This window comes from Ursus americanus, chromosome 2 (assembly GCF_024610735.1).
Source record: "Ursus americanus isolate L20-20 chromosome 2, mUrsAme1.1.p, whole genome shotgun sequence".
Lineage (NCBI taxonomy): Eukaryota > Metazoa > Chordata > Mammalia > Carnivora > Ursidae > Ursus > Ursus americanus.
The window spans coordinates 49,086,950-49,106,487 of NC_142128.1; the positions used below are offsets into that span (position 1 = coordinate 49,086,950).

General features: G+C 48.1%; 1 protein-coding gene across 1 annotated transcript in view; it reads right to left on the bottom strand.

The window, feature by feature from the left end:
- The window catches only part of LMX1A (LIM homeobox transcription factor 1 alpha), a 153,278-nt gene that overhangs the window by 33,340 nt on the left and 100,400 nt on the right, over positions 1 to 19,538 (bottom strand). Inside the window, exon 4 of the mRNA XM_045809558.2 lies at positions 15,144 to 15,376. Coding sequence (XP_045665514.1) covers positions 15,144 to 15,376 — 233 coding nt within the window. The remainder of the gene's footprint in view (positions 1 to 15,143; positions 15,377 to 19,538) is intronic.

The window sequence follows — 19,538 nt, forward strand, 5'->3', positions numbered from 1 at the left end:
TGCTGCCAGTCCTGGAACACTCTTTGAGAACCGCTGCCCAACTTCTCGTTTGTTGTTGCTCTTGTTTCATTCATCTGCTTTCCCAAAGCCATATAAACTCTGACAACTACTTCAGTGAGGACACTGGTGAAAAACTACCTGGGATTAAACCTTCATTTTTTCTGTGATTCTCAAATCCATGCTTGACCTCCCTCTTGAACCCAAGACAGATGTGTTCAACTGCCCACCAGACCTCCATATCCACACTGTCCACAAAAAACCTCACACTCAACGTGCCCCACCTGAATCCATTATCTAGGTTTTTCTTCTCCGAACTTCTCTCTCTGCTCTTGCTACCGCTATTCATACAGGTTAGAAACCCCAAAGTCATCCTCGACTTCTACTTTTCTTCCTATATGTAACATCATTTAATTCTAGAATTTAAGCTCCCCAGGGGCAGATGCTTGGCCTCTTTTGTTCACCACCATATCCCCAGCACCCAGAACGACGTTGGAATGACGCAAATAAACGAAGGAATGAATTTTCTGAAACCCCTCCCCAATCTGTGCGTGAGTTCAAGCCTTCATGTCTCCTGGGAACACTGCAGTAGCCTCCTGCCCAGCTCCCCACTTCTGCAATGCTGCCCCAACTCCCCTTCACCCTCCACACTTCCCCATGGGAAGGACAAATTGAGAAGCTTCCAAACTGTGTTTACAAACTTCCGATCAGACTCGCTTTAACCATCAAAATGTATCCAAGTAAGATACACAAAACCCTTCACGTTTTGGCATCAATCTTGCCATTCACACCAGCACCAGCATCTCCGTCCCCCAGAGAAACCCTACGTTCCAGCCCCTGCTCCCATGGCGGGATACAACCCTACTTCTGCGACTCCGTGCCCATGAAGCTACACCATTCTTTCTAGCAACCTACTCACCTACCTTTCATCATCTGAAAATGACCTATTGCACCAAGACCCAGCTGCAATGCCACATTCATTGTGAAGCACTTTCCAAAGAGTGCCCCGATCCCTCTGCCCCAATATATAGACACATACCCCCAGGGGGATTTACTGATCCCAGTTCTGTGACCCGAGCACTTTGTGTCGCTGCTGAAACAGACATGCAGATTCTATTTTACTGTAATTCTTTTGTTATAGGAGTTTCTTCTCCGCTGAAAAACCTGAGTGTGTGTAAACCCAGAGGTCGTTTCCCTTCCTCACTAATACCTAACCCAGCATCTGACAGGCCCTCAAATGTCTGTTGAACTTGCCTCAATTTAATTTAGTTAGCATCAATCAGACGGTAAGGAATAAACCAACAGCCATGGACTTAGTGAGACTAATTCTCTGAGGTCTTCACCAGCAAGGCCAGACCAAAAACTAAAGTAATTACTTGGGCAGATAATTCATGAAAGAAGGAAAAGCATTTGCATTTGAATGATCTAGTGAGGATTTTCTGCTTGTTGATGTTTCTGGAATTTTTCAGATAATGGCTTCAATTCTTTGATTCTTTCATGGTGTGGAGAATAGGCCAGAAAGTTAATCTATCAATCACTCTCCCATCTGAAACCAGGCAACTTTCAACCGGTTCTACTGATACAGAAAAATGCAATAGAAACCAAGTTTTAACACCCAGTGCACCATGCAATACGTGCCCTCCTTACTACCCATCCACAGTCTGTCCCATTCCCCCACCCCCCTCCCCTCTGAGGCCCTCAGTTTGTTTCTCATAGTCCATAGTCTCTCATGCTTCATTCCCCCTTCTGATTACCCCCCCCCTTTCTTTATCCCTTTCTTCCCCACTGTATGGTGACTAACATAATAAAAAAAATAAAAAAAATAAAAAAAAAGAAAAGAAACCAAGTTTTAGAATGCCATCAGGCAGAGTTCACGGGCCTGCAAGGTTCAGAGTCAGCACTCTGAAGAGCTCTCGAGGACCCCAGGAGCCTTGCAGGAGCTCTCCTGCGATTTAAGTAACCTCACATCTGGCTACCATTCGTTGCCGCCCTTACAATTCTCTCGGCTGGGGCCAGAGAGACCGGTGGCAGTGCGGGAGAACGCAGCGGTCCCCGCAGCACGGCCTGCACCAGTCCCCGAGCAAACCGCAAACCCGAGCCAGAACGAAAGCCCGGTTCAGGTGGCACATATGTATGTCTGCGTGTCTGTCAGTGCGTGTGCAGAGGGGGAGGCGTGGGGTCAAGGAGAAGGTCATATCAGTCCCCCCAAAATCAACAACATGACCCTCCCTTTTAAAATACACACGAGCGAGCGCGCGCGCGCGCGCACACACACACACACACACACACACACACACACACACAAGCACACACACGCACAAGCACACAAATCCCCAGCACCTGCTTCGGAAGCCCTCTCTCCGAGGCTGGCCCGGAGGCGCGGCTCCACCAGAAGCGACGGGCGGATTTACCGTGGCATTACTTTTAATTAAGTCCGCGGCGCGGGCGGGGGGCGCGGGGTGGGCCCTAATCCCGGGCCCGCCTGACGTCACCTGGGAACGGGCGGCGCGGGCGGCGGGGACCGCGACGACCTCGCCGCGACCCGGGAGCGCCTCCGCCCGCGCGGGGCTTTGCTCCGCGGGAATTAAGGGAAGGAGCAATGTTAGTACACTTTTAATTGGAAACCGAGTTCTTCTTTCAGGGCGGCTTGTTTACTCAGGACCGGGCATTAGAACTCAGGGGAGGCTCTAATTGAAGTGACGGCTTTGGAGATTATGGGGAACATATGGCCCCACCGCCAGGCTCTTTATCTGCATTTTCTCATCAAACTGCCGGCCGGCCGGGTGTGCTTCTGCGCCCGCCCTCGTCCGTCTCCAAAGGGCCTTTGAAGAGCGGGAGGGCGGCGCGGTGACTGCGGCCCGGCCCAGGCTGCGCCCGGCTCCCTGGCACCCAGTGCCCCACGCGAGCTCCAGCCGAGCTCCAGAGGGAGCATGTGCGCCCCAGAGAAAAGCAATCGGACGGCTGGCCGCCTAGCTGGGGTGTCATTCAGACCCTGGTGGGCTAAGGGCAGGAGGGAGTTGCCGGGGTAACGGACGAGTCCCACTCACTGCTTGGCTCAGCCAAGCCCGGGCACTGAGGAGAAATGGGAGGGACCTCGGGGGTCTTGGGACAGAATTACACTTCTCCGTGTCTACCTCTCACCAACCAACCATCTTTCTTTCTTTCTTTCTTTCTTTCTTTCTTTCTTTCTTTCTTTCTTTCTTTCTTTCTTTTTAAAAATTTTTATTGTTATGTTAGTCACCATACAGTACATCCCAAGTTTTTGATGTAAAGTTCGATGATTCATTAGTTGCGTATAACACCCAGTGCACCATGCAATACGTGCCCTCCTTACTACCCATCACCAGCCTATCCCGATCCCCCACCCTCCTCCCCTCTAAAGCCCTCAGTTCGTTTCCCAGAGTCCATAGTCACTCATGGTTCATTCGACCAACCATCTTTCTGTAGGCAGTTGCAGGCTCCAGCACCAACCACCAGCCCTTGGTTCCCCCCACCCCCCACCAGATTATATCCAGAGCTGCCAGTTAACTGAATAGGAGACAGTTAAGTTTGAATTTCCGATAAGCAATAATTTTATACTGCATGAGACATCCTTTAAAACACTGTTTATCTAAAATTCAGATTTAACTAGATTTTCGTTTGCTCCATCTCACAGCCCTGCTTACTCCAAGGAAACAGCTGCCTTTTCTTTTCATTTCAGAATCTCCCTGGTTCAGCCCCAAAGCTCTGCCATTGGGTTAAAACACTGATTGAGGTGCCCCGACTCTGTCCCCCTGACCTTCGCCTTCTGCTGGGGCAGTGGTTCTCCACCTCAGCTGTACGTGAGACTCACCCAGGGAGCTTTAAAAAAAACAAACTAACCAGAAGCCCTGGAGCACCCCAGCCTGCTTAAATACTCAAGATCCATTCCATAGAAGCCCAAGTATTTTTAAAATACATAAGAATAGTAAGTCTTATAGGTTGACTACTTTGAAGAGTCACTCTCATTTGAGCACCTAATTTTGCTTCTCTATTTGAGGACTGGCTGTCCCCCTCCGCTAGGATATAACCTGCACCTACAGCAGGCCCGTTATATAGCTCGTGCTCAAAATATCTGCTCATTAGTCAGATCTCATACCCTTCTATATGTTCCCCCACGCCGCAAACCCAATCTTTGCCTGACGCAGGTGCTCGGCAAATTCCCCAGCATGGAACAAATGCCGAGTTGGATCAAGCCACTACCTTTCCACCCTTACAGATTCCTAAGAAATTCCTGGACCCTTACCTTGAATACCAGCTTGGTCCACTGATCCCACCTAGTACGTATACGCACATGCATCTCAAATCCCTGCTCAGAATCACCCAGAAAAAGGAAGCACGCCCCTGGGTCCCAGAATGCAAACATGGATTTGGACCAGTAAGAATCCAAGTGGTTCTTAAATTGCCTGGTTTTCCATAGACTTTTATAGCACCAAATACCAAAGTGCTCAGAGGAAGCTATAGCCTGGGTTGCGACCAAATCTTAGTAGACTCAAGGGTTTCTCCTAGGTCCTTGATGCCATGGTACAGAGAAATATGGGACGATGTTCCTCCTTTTGCTCAGTGTATGGTCTAAAGCATCTTCGGATCCATCGTGAAACCTCTGGGTTGGAAATCTAAAAGTTGATGGGCTTGGCTAGAATGTCAGCGCAAGAAAATCAGCATTTCCCCTGCACTTACTCCCCAACCTTTCCTACACGATAGTAAAGGAAATGGAGTCTCTGGTCATTTAGCTCAGGTAATGAAAAGTCAAAGTCATGGGTTGGGTCTCCATGGCCAGAGATTTCACTCCTAACATTCACTAGTCATACTGCGAAGTCCTGCCATTGTACTCAAAAAGGATCCAATATAAAGATGGATAGATAGAGGGGCACTTGGGTGGCTCTGTTGGTTAGGCATCTGACTCTTGGTTCTCGCTCAGGTCATGATCTCAGCGTCCTGAGATCAAGCCTGTGTCAGGCTCAGTGCTCAACGTGGAGTCTGATTGTCCCTCTTCCTCTGCTCCTCCCCCTGCATTCACACTCTCTCTCATAAATAAAATCCTTTTAAAAAAAAGACGGATAGCGGTACAATGTCAACACTGCTACTTAAAAAACATATCTGAGTGCATTTCTCCTGAAAATGGGGTCATAACAGATAGTAGGACATTGCAGCTCAGCGAAGCCTATTAGGAGTTTTGATATTTACTGATTTACTCCACTGTTGTACTTTTATTCACTTAATTAATGAGGGCTCTGGGATGCACAGCTGACACCTCTCATTTGGACAAAAATGTCAATTGGTTTTCCCTAAAAACATCAGATTGCCACAGGAGAAGTTTGATGAATCATTGTAAAACAAACAAACAAGCAAAACCAGTAAGTTTTTTGTGTGCACTTTTTAACTACTTCCATATTTATACACCACGTTGTCTTTGGACCCTTCAAAGCCTCCTACTTCCTTATAGGAGATGCCCATGAGAAGTATAGCAATGGGACAGCACAAGCATAGTGCTTAATGATGCAGGCTCTGGAGCTAGACTGCCCTAGTTTCAATTCTGGCTCTTTCAATTACTAGCCATAGGACCTTAAACAAATCACACATTTTTCCCTGGTCCCCTTCCTCATCTGTAGAATGGGAATAATCATAACATTGCCTTCCACATCAGCTTAACATGAGGTTAAGTTAGTTAATTCGTTTAGACTGCCTCAGGCAACGCTTTGTGCAGAGTAAGGGCTCAATAATTGTTATCATCATCATGTGAACATCACAAGGATCAGTTGTCCATTAGACCAATTTTTTCCTTCTAGGGATTGTGCAAGAGAAATGAAGGCACACAGCACACTATGACAGATTAAATATGCTCTGAAGCCATTGCACTAATTTTAAATGATGATTTCTACTAAAATGATTAAGTGTGAGCATAAACCCAAAATTAAATTACAGTTGATGGAAAAGAGAGAATGCATTGCCTGAGTTTGTACATTGCCTGTAACTTTTCGAGCACGAAAGATAAACTCTACTCAAATGACAATTTTAGCAGAGGCTGAGTATCAAGTGTCCTGACTTGGTAATTGGTAGAATTAAGTTCTTATTCTGGCTTATCCCTGACTCAAGTATCCTGTGTCCTTATTTCTCCATCTATAATATGAAGACAAAACAAATGCATGGGAAGACAAAAGTTCAGAAGAGAAGAGAAGCACTGAGCTCCAGACCGAAGACAACAAATAATTCTGTAGTCAATTTCATGGCTGTGACACTAACAAGAGACAAAACTTGATTTCAAAAACAAGGAAAAGAGCTCAGGCAATTATAACTTTCTCTTCCCTGCTATCCAGAGAGGTCAGATTAATAAATCAGAAAATGTCCACAAAGATCTTTGTGTTAGTCATGTTATAAATACGTGTGCTTTTCGTGTCCCCTTGATACTGCTAACAATAATGAAAGCAGGTAATAGTTAATGTGTGTTTACTCTGTGCAGGGCACTGTGCCAAGTCTTTGGGGCCAGATGATCGCTTCTGTGTCTTTGGTCTTATTCTCAGCACCTGACATAGATGGGTATATATAGAAAATGAAAACATAGTTATTGGCTTGAAATTTGAAGAATCCATACTAATTCCAAAACCTGGGGATAGGTTTGTAAATAAATTGTCCTTAGAAGTGGTATTTTTCGAACTTCGGGTCACAATCAGTCAGTGAGTTATGACATTAATAGAGATAATACTACAATTAAAAAATTAGTAGAATAAAAAATATCAGCATATCAAGTAAGCAGTAAGTCAATCTAAGTGTTGAAACTTTATTTCATACACACAAAAATGTGTATATAGGTCATGATAAAATATATATATTTTTTGCCAATCTGTAGTTAAAATTTTCTGGAAAATGTTGTTGTTGGAGAGTCTTCTGAAAACACTGCTTTAGAGGGAAATATAAAATATGATTGAAATATTTTTTTAGCAATTATACTAATAATCAGAGTATTTTAACACCTAGTAAGGTTTTTGTTGTTGTTGTTGTTGTTTTAATGGCTCACCCCTTTGTTTCTTAAAGGAAAGAATGACAAAACGAATCTCCAGGCTGTCCCTTTTCCCAGCTCTCAGCCTCCTTATATCACTTTATATCAGGGCCTCACTGTTCCCCTGGCATTAGGAGGTTGGCTTTGAGATGTTTCTCTGAATTGCATTGTTCAGTATTCTCGAACTCCTCTGCCCTTCCTTTTCTGCAACTAAAACACAGCATTTAGCACAGAGCCTGAGACCATGTAGGCATCGATAAGAAATATCTGTTGACTTAAAGGTTGATAAAGTGGCTGCCAAGAAGGATATAAATAGATTATGGTGGGTAACAGAGCGATCCTAAGAGGCCTATTCAGGAACACGGGGCATTCACTAACAGGGAACTGTCAGGTTCAATGTGCTTCCTGGACTCAAAGCTTAGTGCTACAGAAGAGACGCATAATACACTCCAAAAGCAATTCATTCGAAGATGGGAGATACACCACCACCCTCGGACCAAGAGGCACAGAGAGATCCACCCCCAGGATAACCACATCCCAGAAAATGTTATGTTCAGGAATAAGAAGATACTTGGGCACTCAAAAGAGCTCAAATCAAAATCACTCCAAAGCTCAGTTCCCCAGTCTATGAAAGAATGGTAGCTCAGTTCAACACACGCTTCCCATTCTTGCTTGAAATTCCCATTAAGTCCCAGAAGTGACCGCAACACTGTTTCCTCCTGGCCTTCTGCACGGACTTTCCAGGACGCAGCACTAGCAACAATGTTCAGAGACTGGGGAGCACCTCTGAGATGCGCAGGCCCACGGGGTGACTCAGTCCGTCTGTAGTTCATACATCCTAGCCACCCAAAGTCACAGGCCCTCTCTCTGTACTACCCTCAGATGGCCCCAGGTCAGCCATCCAGAAGCATCTGAAACTGGAGAGCAAAGACAGAAGACAAGATGTTTGGGAAATGATGGAGCTTTGCTGAAATAAGCATATGAGCCATGATCTCCCCCAGCCCTTGCCCCGCAAGATAAGATCAATGTCTGCCATTTACTGGACATGGACCAAGTTTCAGGCCCTTGATCACTTCTCGCTGATGCGGGAAGAGAGTCCTGGGACGCAAAAGTAACTTTCCCAAAGTCGCATTGCTGGGAGTGTAGGGCAAGACTCAAATGCAGCCCTAACTTTAGACCCCACACCCTTTTGCACTACCATTTGGAAAATGATACCTCCTCATACCTCCTGCTGACTTTTTCTTTCAGATCTTGCATTCTGAAATTCAGGACTACGAACTGACAAGGATAATCTCAGAGGACAATCGGGCATTTCCCAAAACTTATGAAGTAACCACTACCTCTCTGCTCTAATCTAGTGGAGCACAAGAGTTCCAAGATAGGTTGAAAGAAATACTTCTGTAATGAATTAAAAAAAAAAAAAATCAGTTCCAAGGCTGTGGAAGGAAATTAAAACAAATGCCTCAACCTGACTCAGAAAAGAAGGGAAAAGAGATGTACTGCAAAATAAGAATGACAAGAGGGGCAACTGGATTCCCCAAAGCAGCAATGACACATATCCTAAGGAAAATTAAGAAGGAAGAAGGATCCCCAAACTCCAGTATGTGTCAGGAATCGTCATTCCAGCTCCAGTAAGAAGAAGCCATACTGGAGATCGGTGCTTCTCTGCTAAGGCCCTCAGAGGCTAATACGAACAAGACAAAGTTAATTTATCTACACGATAAGGAAACATGTACTGAGCACCTGTTGCATACCGCACACTGTGCAAAGGCCAGGTGAGGGTCAACCACAAGGCGAGAAGACGCAGAAGCCTTCCCAAGCAGTCAGATGACTGGAGAAGCAGAGGCCATGGAATTGCTGTATTTATCTGAAACATAAAACCTGCTTTGCAGAAAGGCATCCTCATGGTGGGGTCTTCATGGCCAAGGGCTTCCTCTGGGAAAATCTCCCCACAAAAGCAGGGCACCGAAGAGACCCCTGCCTTACTCTGCTGACGGTTTCAACTCTCAGAAGATAAAGGGAGGAATGTAGGGCTAGCTAGTCTTGGATTTTGGTTCTGACCAACGATGAGTGAGTCAACCGAGAGAAATTAAGGGTTTGAAACATGGAAGAAAATAATGGCCAAGGAATCAACGCTGGGTGGGCATAATCTCAAACACATGCTGGTCTTCAAGAAAGAAAACCTTAGGGGCACCTGGGTGGCTCAGTCATTAAGCATCTGCCTTCGGCTCAGGGCGTGATCCCGGCGTTCCTGGATCAAGCCCCACATCAGGCTCCTCCGGTGGAAGCCTGCTTCTTCCTCTCCCACTCCCCCTGCTTGTGTTCCCTCTCTCGCTGGCTGTCTCTCTCTCTCTGTCAAATAAATAAAAACTCTTAAAAAAAGAAAGAAAGAAAGAAAGAAAGAGAGAGAGAGAGAGAGAGGAAGGAAGGAAGGAAGGAAGGAAGGAAGGAAGGAAGGAAGGAAAGAAAGAAAGAAAGAAAGAAAGAAAGAAAGAAAGAAAGAAAGAAAGAAAGAAAGAAAACCTTAAAATGGTAAACGAACCAACCCCAGAACGAACAAGCCAAAACACAATGTGAGTCCATGGTGAGGGGCGATAAAAGGAAATAAAACATAAAATATATTGCCAGAGGGAGGGGCAAAAATGCAATTCCGACTAGACATTCCTCAGTGATCCCAAAAATGAAGAAAAAGGAAAGGCAATTTAATGTAAAAATAACGTAAAACTAAACACAACTTAGTATCCTGGATTGAATCCTGGGATGGATAAAGACATTGCTAGAAAATTTCATGAAATCAAATCATAGTTTTAGTTTATACGGTTTAGTGAACAGTACTGGACTGACGTTAATTTCTTAGTTCACATGATACATTTGTCAAAATGTACACATAAATGTAAAATGTTAACATTAGGGGAAGGCAGATGAAGGCTCTATGGCAATTCGTCTTACTCTGCAATTGGTCCATAATCTAAAATTTTATTTCAAAATAAAGTTTTTAAAAACTGTTGCACAAGACACTCTCCGATGACCTCTGATGTCGAAATATAAAGAGGGGTAGATAACTAAGACAACCTGGACCAGCTGGGAGGGGCTATGGTTGCCTACGATCAGCCCCCAAGCCCCTGCCCCCATCCCAGGTCAAAGAAGTCAATGAAATCACGGACCACATCACTAGCACATGATGTCCATGACAAGTAGTAGTAATAACACTGTGCTAGTTCGGACTACATGTCCAAGATTTCATGCCCTTCTGGATGGTACCTTCTAGAGAGACTGCCATACATTTATAGATAGAGCAGTCTCTTCGACGGGACAGCTGGAAGAATGGGGACAAAACGAGACAGGACAAGAGAGGACCCAGGAAGTACGAGACTCTCCGTCTGCAACACAAAGGGCTGCCTCATGTCAGGGAGACTGGCCGATTATCTGCGTTCTGGAAAGTCGAACCTAGGCCAATGTTGAGGTTGCACGTGGAGACAGACACCGGAGCTCCGTCTAACAATTCTGACAATCCACACTCGGAACGTGAGGCCAAGCGTTCCCCATGGTTGGAGACACGCCGACAGAGGCCACATGAGCATCTGGTGGGAGTATGACCTGGAGAGCCTCTCCTGTGCCTTCCAACTGCAAACCGGTGTGATTCTCTGGCCGAGAGGAGAGCACAGGCATGAATGTCACTAGGTCTCTCCTGGAGGTCCCCACGCAGCCACACTGCCCAATCAGCCCAAAGAAAATTGTCAGACTGCAGCTACAAATTCCATTCTTCTTCCTGATAGGTTGCTTCCAGGCCACTGGCAAAGCAGGGAGGATAAAACCTTTTCTGACCACACCAGAAGAGAGATCCAGCAGCTAAAGATCTCCGAATTTGGTGTCCCTTAGAGCTGCAAATGTGTCCCATGCTTTTCTGTAAGTCAAACTAGTCAGCATCATAAAACCACAGATTCTAGGGGCGCCTGGGTGGCTCAGTCGTTAAGCGTCTGCCTTCTGCTCAGGTCATGATCCCAGGGTCCTGGGATGGAGTCCTGTGTCAGGCTTCCTGCTCAGCGGGAAGCCTGCTTCTCCCTCTTCACTCCCCCTGCTTGTGTTCCCTCTCTCGCTGCCTCTCTGTCAAATAAATAAATAAAATCTTTAAAAAAAAAAATCAAAACACACAGATTCTCGAGTCTTCCATTTAAGCAGCCCTAGAGTTCACTGGTCTCCTCTTCCACCCACTGTGATTAAAATGTTAAGAGACAAAGCTTTTCCATTTCTCATAAAGGGTCTAGTCTGCACCCTTGTTGGACACCAATACCTGTCATTTTGTCCACATGACATGGGTCTGCACCCTTGGGTAGGACTCACCTGTCTCCCTCAGCCTTATTTTCACAGAACTAAATACATGGAGTTTCTCTAGCTATTTCTTGTTCAACAAGGTAATCACTCTCCTCTGGACCCTCTCTAGTTTGTCAGTGACACCCTAAAATGTGTTACTTAAAATGAGACCAAACGTCCCAAGCAATACAAAATTGGAGCTACAATCACACTTTAGGGACATTATAGTTCTATTAACACAGGATTCCTCGTGGCTCCCACTGACTCTATGGCCAACCCCAGACAGAATCCCACCCAAGCAGGCCCTGTTCCACATCATCACTACTGACGTTTGGAACCCAATGGTTCAATTTCATCTTGCTGACTTTGTGCTACTCTGTGAGCTTGTCAAAATCCTTTTGAACACGGAGAGTCTCAGCTGCCCCCCACCAGCGTTCCCTTCCAGCTTTGTCATCTGCAAATCGAATAAACCTGCCATCTGCGTCTTCATCCAAGTCATTGATAAAAACCTTAAAGATGACAGTCCACTCAATCATTCACTCAACAAATATTTATCAAGTACCGATGATACGTAGAGCACCCAGAACAGATAGAAGAGGAGATATTGTGTTTGTCCCGGGACACATCCTAAAACTGTTCGCTTCCTGTAAATCCCCCAGTACGAGGTGGACTTCTTCCCTTGAAGATTGAATTCCGCTCATTAGGTACTTACTGATCGCTTACTCTTCCCTTGGCATCAGGCTGAGTTTTGCTGGGGGAACAAAGGAATAAAAACCTACAACCCTGTTTCTTAGAAGCTTATCCTCTCGTTAGTGAGGCAGAATTTGGCACACAACATTCTATGATGTAAGACGGGCAATATTTATGTAATTGACAAAATGAGTGGTACAGAAAATATACTTGGTTTCAGCCGAGACTTTAATATCATGTTGCTTAAAGCTGCTAAATAAGGATAGATTTTTCAAGTCAAAAGGGACAACGGATGTCCTCTAGAACCATTCTCCTCTCCCACCACACCAATATCCGTTTCAACAAGTGGGGGACCAATTCTCTGAGTAGTCTTACTCTTTATTACCTCTAACAATTAGGACGACATTCTAACACTCCCAATGTTGAGTTCGAATTGCTGGCCTTTACCTTTCTGCCTATAATGTAAATACTCAATGATTTTGTTAAATAATTGAATGAATTCTAATTCTGCTCTCTGAAGTTAGAAATAGGTCCGATCCAACCCTGGGAAGGCAACAATTATGGCCTCATGTCGTCTTTACTTTTCTAGCCTAAACATCTACAATTCCTTCATCTGACATGATGTTGAGATCTCCCCACCCCCACGTCATTCTTGTCATTCCCATTATGACTCGATCCCTGGCATAAAGCAAGCACTCAAGGTACGTCTACCGGACGAACGTGTACATAAATGAACCAGAAAGCTCTATAGTTTCTACAGCAGCCTCAAAAGAAAATGCTCAGAATGGAACGTGTTGCTGAAAATGGGGTCAGAAAAGCGGGTCCCTAGCAGTTCCCATGCTCTGAACATTATATTTCTATGAACGCTGCTCAGATCGAGCTTTTACTTTTTGGTTTTGGGCAGGGGGTGGGATGCGGGGGATGGTGCATTCATGCCTCATCCTAATCCTGTAGTCAGTTAAACTCTGTGAGTCTTTAACCCGGGGGCCAATTGGATAACTTCGTAGTCGAGCCCCACATAATCGTGCCAAGAAGGGCCAGACTACCGCACGTCTTTCCATGTGAGAAAGAATGGCATGCCCTCTGGGTGCGCCCATCTTTTCAAAGTCACGCTGACGTTCTGATCACCATAGCACCTGAGCCCTTGGGGAATGTGAAGATTTTGCAATATTCCGGGAAGGAGGCCTCAGTGGGTGGGCACTGCAAGGCACCTAATGGGGAATCCAGGGTGAGCTTGACCTTCTTATACTGAGGGGAGGCCGTGAATTTCAGTTTAGAAGGGGCCCAGTTACCCCCGCAGGAGAGTCCCCAATGTGTCAGTGGCAGTGTTCCTGAAAAGGAGAAACTCCTCCAAGTTAAGACAAATCCAAGAAAAGTGAAGACGGGCAGAGTTGGGATTGTCCTGGTGTCCGCTTACCTGTGGCTGCAAGCAGAGCCAGGCAAGAAGAGCCAACAGGGATGTCAAGGAAGCAAACAGCCTCGTGTGATTATCCGCCAGCAGCAGGCATGCGTTCGGGGCCGGCATACAGCGTGTCAGGCTTTGGTCTGCGTTCTCTTTTATTCCCCCCATAAAACTGTCAGGGAGGCATGACTCTCACGACTTTACAGTCGTGGAAACTGAGGCTTAGGGACATTCCGAAAGTTGCCCGCAGTCACAGGGCTGTAAGCAATGCAGCCAGGAGGAGGCCCACCCTCCTACTTGTCCCCAAAGCCCCTGGACTCGAGTGTCTTGTCACAGTGCTTTTGTTTCAAGAGTTGACTCATTCCTGTAAGAGTTTATCAAGCACCCTTAGCGTTCCAGGGCTGTGCTAAGCCCTGGGGACACAGTGGCGAAAGAGACACATGCCGTCCCTCGAGGGGCTTAGCACTTGGCAAGAACAACAAAGAGCCAGACAAGCAACCCCGATGAAGTGGAGTTAAGGGTCAACTCAGCCCCGCCAGGGATGAAGAGTCTGTCTGCCCTGGGGAAAGAGCCCTGAGATAGAAGCTGAAAGAATATGCTGGCAAGAGCCCGAAGTGCAGGAGAGGGGCAGAGGGCGAATGGAAGTTTAAGGCGTGGAGCTTAGTGGGAGACCCCAACGTGCCTGGAGCCCAGCAAGGCCGAGGGAAGAGCGGGAGGTCTCAGAGGCCCCCAAGCGGCTGAAGATGTGGGCAGCAGGCGGTTATAGCCGTGTTCGGGGGGCTGGAATTACACTGGCGACAAGAATTAGGAAGGCCACGTGGCTCTCACCGATTTGGAAAAGGGAGGGGCGAAGCCAGACAAATGCTACCCAGTGGGGACAGACACATGCTCAACTTGGATGCTTAATTCAATCTCTCTGGCCTTCCGAAGCCCCCTCTCCACAATCGCTGGAGATCTCCTCCCCTTCCCCCCCCCCCCGCCTCCCCCACTCTAAGGCACGGAGGGTGGGGGTTGGGTGGGTGGCACAAACACATTCCAATTCCTCTGTCTCCATGACCCACCGAGCCCCAGGTAGATTCCAGCTTGCCCACTTGACAGATGGGGAAACAGACGGAATTACTGGTTCCAATGCATCTTTCCCTTTCACAGTATCGTGTATCTGTACCCTAGCAGGGCCTTGCGGGGCGTGCAATATACCTCCCCTCCCTGGACTTTGGGTTTGAGCTTTTCATTTGCTTTAGCCAGTGGACCGTTAGCCCACACGATATGAGCAGAGGCTTGAAATGCACTCGTGAGGTTGGACATGCCTTCTGGCACCTTCGTCATCGCCAAGAGAAGATCAAGCCCTGGAGCTGGGGCTTCTCAAGCCTGGATCCGGGAGGGAACCGAGCAGACCCGAGCCTAGTCTGCAACCCGGAGCTCAGCTCCACAGATTCCAGGTGACTTGCAGACCCTCAGCCTGACGCAGAGTCACTCCTGCTAACCTGTGAATACACATTCACAGTCGTGCACCACGGAATTTGGAGGTAACGTGCTTTACCGCCTCATCACGGCAATCCCTGACCAGTAAGCGATCACTGCGACCTCACGAAGGTCCTGCCTGGCATGCGTGCAGCTGCTCTGCATGGAGCTAGACTGCCCCCGTGGCTGGGCATTTGGGGAGCACGCGATGCAGACCGTGAGCTCACCCCAGCGTCCCACCCCCGCCGCCCACCGCACGGCACTCACCTGAGTCGGATGCTGCTGGGCTCACCAGGCTGAGTAGCTCCCGCTCCTTCTCATAGTCCCCTTTGCAGAGCAGCTGCCCCTCCTTGAGGACAAACTCGTCGCCCTTCTGGAGCTGCCGCTCGCAGACACAGCAGCAGAAACAGCTCAGGTGGTACACGCTCTTCTGCGCCCGCATGACGAACTCATTGGGTGCAACGGCCTCGAAGCAGCCCCCGCATTTGACCGCAAACAGCCTGGCAGCAGGGGAGAGAGGGAAGCAAGGTCTTTGAGAAAGGTCTGATGGGGCCCAGCTGCCCTCTGGCCAGCAGCAAAAGAGACGCCAAGAGCTGGCATGAAGACAGTAGAATGGAATACACTGGACATCCGGGTGATGCACTCCCCGACGGGGTGGAACCGAAGGATTCAGCTGAGTTCCTCCCTGGGGCTTCAGAAGAGCAGGGGCAGAGGCAGGATGCAGTCTGAGCCCAGGGTGTGACGGGTGTGGGTCTAGGACACGGCGCTCCCTAGGGGGATCTAGACACCTGTGCCAGGCATCCCTGGGGAAGCTTGCTGTTTAAACCAAGTAACAGGAACACACATGTCCAGGCCCCCTCCTATCAGTATAGGAAAGGGGAGCCCCAGAGTGGGACTCTCTAGCAAGCTTGCCGGGGCATTCTGATGTGTAATCTGGTTTTTGAGAGATAAAGTGCACCCCAGCTCCCCGTGGTGGCATTCGATGGATTCAGCCTATCTCTCGGGACTTTGCATTTCATTTCAGTTATTCCCAACAAACCACGTAGAGGGGGGTCCGTCTATGCCCAGGCAAAACAGTAGTTACTAGTGATGTTACGGTGAATAAAAGAAAATCCCTATCGGAAATGAGCTCAGGCTAATGACTCATCCAAATAACGGCTTCAGGAGCATGGACGGGGCACAAGGAACAATCAGAGCACAGAGGGCAATTTGCAATCTATCATGAGGTCCGTAAATCTCGGGCAAAGGAAAGACAGGACGGCGGGCAGGCTGGTGGCATAACGGGGTAGGAGGAGGGGACTGCAAGCAGAGGGAACAGCCGGTGTGAAGGCCCGGTGGGCTCAGAGCATGCCGCGTGCTCCAGGGGGTTGGAGGCCGGGTGCCTCGAGAAGGGGAGCAGGGGAGGCCAGTCGTGACCGCTCATGCACTCAGACTGGACATCAGCTGGCAAGCAATGGGGAGTCGCTGAACAATTTGTAACGTGATAAGAGCCCTGTTTAGGAAAGGGAACTCTTTGTAGCATGAAGGGTAGAGTGGAACTGGAGTCAGAGAGACGAGTGAGAAAAAGCAGCAGAGCAGTCACAAGGGTCAGCACTAAGGTGGCAGCAGGGAACCAGACAGGAGGGGACAGAACCAACAATTTAGAGACAGGGGAGCGTGGGGGATTGGCTCCCAGGCTCCTGGTGGTCAGAGCCAGCGGGTGATGATGTCGCCCCTTCTGCACACATTTCTGATTTCCTGCCTCCGGGCCTATTAACGCCATTCCACCCTCCTGCGAAGCCCATCCTTGTCTGTTTAATCTAGCCGAATCCCACCCATCCTTCAGGACACAGCAGCTCCCACCTTCTTGAATCCTGCCCCGACCTCCCCTGCCTCAATCTGAAGCACCTGCCCCTCCTTTGAACACCTTTACATGGGCTGTCTGTGCTGGTTCATTCAGTAGCTTCCTGAGATGCTTCAAGATGCCAAATGCAGGGCGCCTGGGGGGCTCAGTGGGTTAAGCGTCCGACTCTTGGTTTTAGCTCAGGTCATGATCTCAGGGTGGTGAGATCGAGCCCGGCGTTAGGCTCCACGCTCAGCACAGAGTCGGCTTGAGATTCTTTCCCCCTCCCTCTTCCTCTCCCCCTCTGCTCCCTCTAAAATAAAGATGCAAAAATTAGCGAGATCCGGAGGCCTGTGCTCTGCTTCCATCTATGCCAACAACTGGCCGCAAAATTGAGGGCAGGATTCCACCCCTTTGCACTTCTTTCCTCCGGATGTTGCTAAGATGTCAGGCCAGACAATCTCTCCTGGCTTCAAAAGCCTTAGGGTGATTGCTTTCTACTGCTGACTTGAAACATCTGAATCTTGCCTTATCATTTAACTTTTCCCGTGCTTGCAACTTCTGCCAACGGAAGTACTGGAAGGTACTGGAAGGTACTGGAAGTATTGGAAAGTATTGGAAGAACAAGACCTGTGGAAAAGTACTATAATCACAGCCTCCTGCACATGGTGGATACTCAAAGTTCATTTGATTTGACCCATGCATGTAACTTGTTCTCCTCAAGTAACACTTGTAAAGAGCCTCGCATAGGGACTGCCACACAGTAGGTCCCAACAAAAGTAACTCTTCTCCTTACCAACCCCCCAGACCAATAACGGTTCAGGGTAGTCTGAGACACTAAAATTTAAAGCAGATCTATTTCTTTTTCACATTGCCTCATGGTAACATAATTGCTTTTGGCAACCCCTGTGGCATAAGCACAGAGATAATACACCCTAAAACTATCTCTGGGATTCATTCATTACAGCAATCATTTTTATAGCTCCAAAATAAACAGGTTTTGCGTTTGTTTTTTTTTTTTTAAGTAGTAACACAACAGGCAGAAAAGAATCTCTCTCAAAACCACTCTCTTAGGACGCCTGGGTGGCTCAATTGGTTAAGTGTCTGCCTTCAGCTCAGGTCATGATCCCAGGGTCCTGGGATTGAGCCCCGCATCAGGCTCCTTGCTCAGCAGGGAACCTGCTTCTCCCTCTCCCTCTGCCGCTCCTCCTGCTTGTGCTCTCTGGCAAATAAATAAATAAAATTTTTAAAACACAAAAGCACACTCTCTCTCTGTCTTCACATACCAGGGGGATCAACAGACGTGGACTGTTCAGATGGCGTAGGGCGAGTGTGGCGGCAGGGGGCGATGGAATGGCCAGAGTACCGAAAACTCCTCACGCCTCCTCTTTTCCCAAAGACAGACACAAGCGGACTCGGAGCACATCCAGGCTCTCTGCTAACGAGCCCCATGCTGGTGGGAGCTGAGGAAGCATGCTAACTGAAGAGCATTTTCTTCTAGACAGGCCAACCACTATCATGGCCTAAGTGTGGCCAACCCCATCTCAAAAGCCCATTCACACATTCACTTACTTGTCTACTCTTCTTTGGGCTCATTCATTCATTGGGAAGCATCTACCATGCACTAACACCATGCACTATCTGTCCTAACCGGGAGGGGAGGAAGAGAAAACATCGCCCTGGCTGCATTCACATGCGTAAACAAGTCTACATGGTGTGTCCGCTCAGTGTCAGGCACTGTTGTAGGCACAAAATTATCCCAAACAAAGTCCCCAGCCCCTCGGAGTTCACACGCCAGTGAGAGAAACAGCAAACAAACAAGCAGAACAACAGATAAAGTCTATCCGTAGAAATGTACCTGTGGGGAACGGAATACAAGAACCATACCAAGCCATGTCCAGCAAATGCAAAACACAATAGCATCAAGCCAGTCTGTTGATAATAGAATCACTTCCCAGCTCTAACGCTCTACTAGTTCGTGACTCCCAGGGTGTTTATCTTGGAAGCTTCCTGGAAGAAGGGAATAGTTTTGAGGGTGAAGAGGAAGCAGAGGAGGGGTTCCCAAGGAAACATTGCACACAGATTGGCCAAAGAAAAGTGGAAGCCATTCAAATTCTCCGGGTGAAGGAAGCCAAGGCTTGGGGAGGAGAGGCCAGCCGGCAGGTGATTCCGGCACAGCTCTGGGTCGGGAATGCATGAGGTCGCATTCTCTCTCTCTCTCTCAACCCAGGCCTTGGGCCACCACACAGCCCCTCCCCCAATGCCCTGGCCATCAGAAGCACCTTAGCAACCCCCATCCTGATATGCCTGCCCTCTGCCTCTCAACGTCCAAGGGGGCTTGCGTGGCTCTTTTGCCACTGACAAGGTATGCAACAGCCCCAAATGACAACTCCAGACACCAACAGCCCAGCCTTTTCCTTCCCCCTTCCTCCAGCTGCCCAGTGTGGTTTTTGCTCTCCATCTCCAACCTCAGGGCACACGGGTTCCCCAAATATCTGCTTTTACTTCCTGCCCCCGTGCTGGATGCCATGCATCGGGCAGAAAAATCACCTGGTTCATCAACAGCCCCTAGTCCCTAGTCACTGTTTGCCAACCTGAGCAAACTAATCAATGCTTTTCCGGGAGCTGGTCAAAGGCCCTTTGTCCCCAAAGCCCTCCTTCTCCTCCCCTTCCCCTGGAATGAAAAACAGACTCAAGGCAAACGCTCCCAGGGAGTCAACAAGCACTCGAGAATCTGCCGCAGGGACAGATGTGCTTGTCGAACTTCTACCCCGTTAATCTCCTCCCCTTCCTCCACCCTTCTTCGTTTCATCCCCCTCTCCTAAAAACTTCCCCCAAGT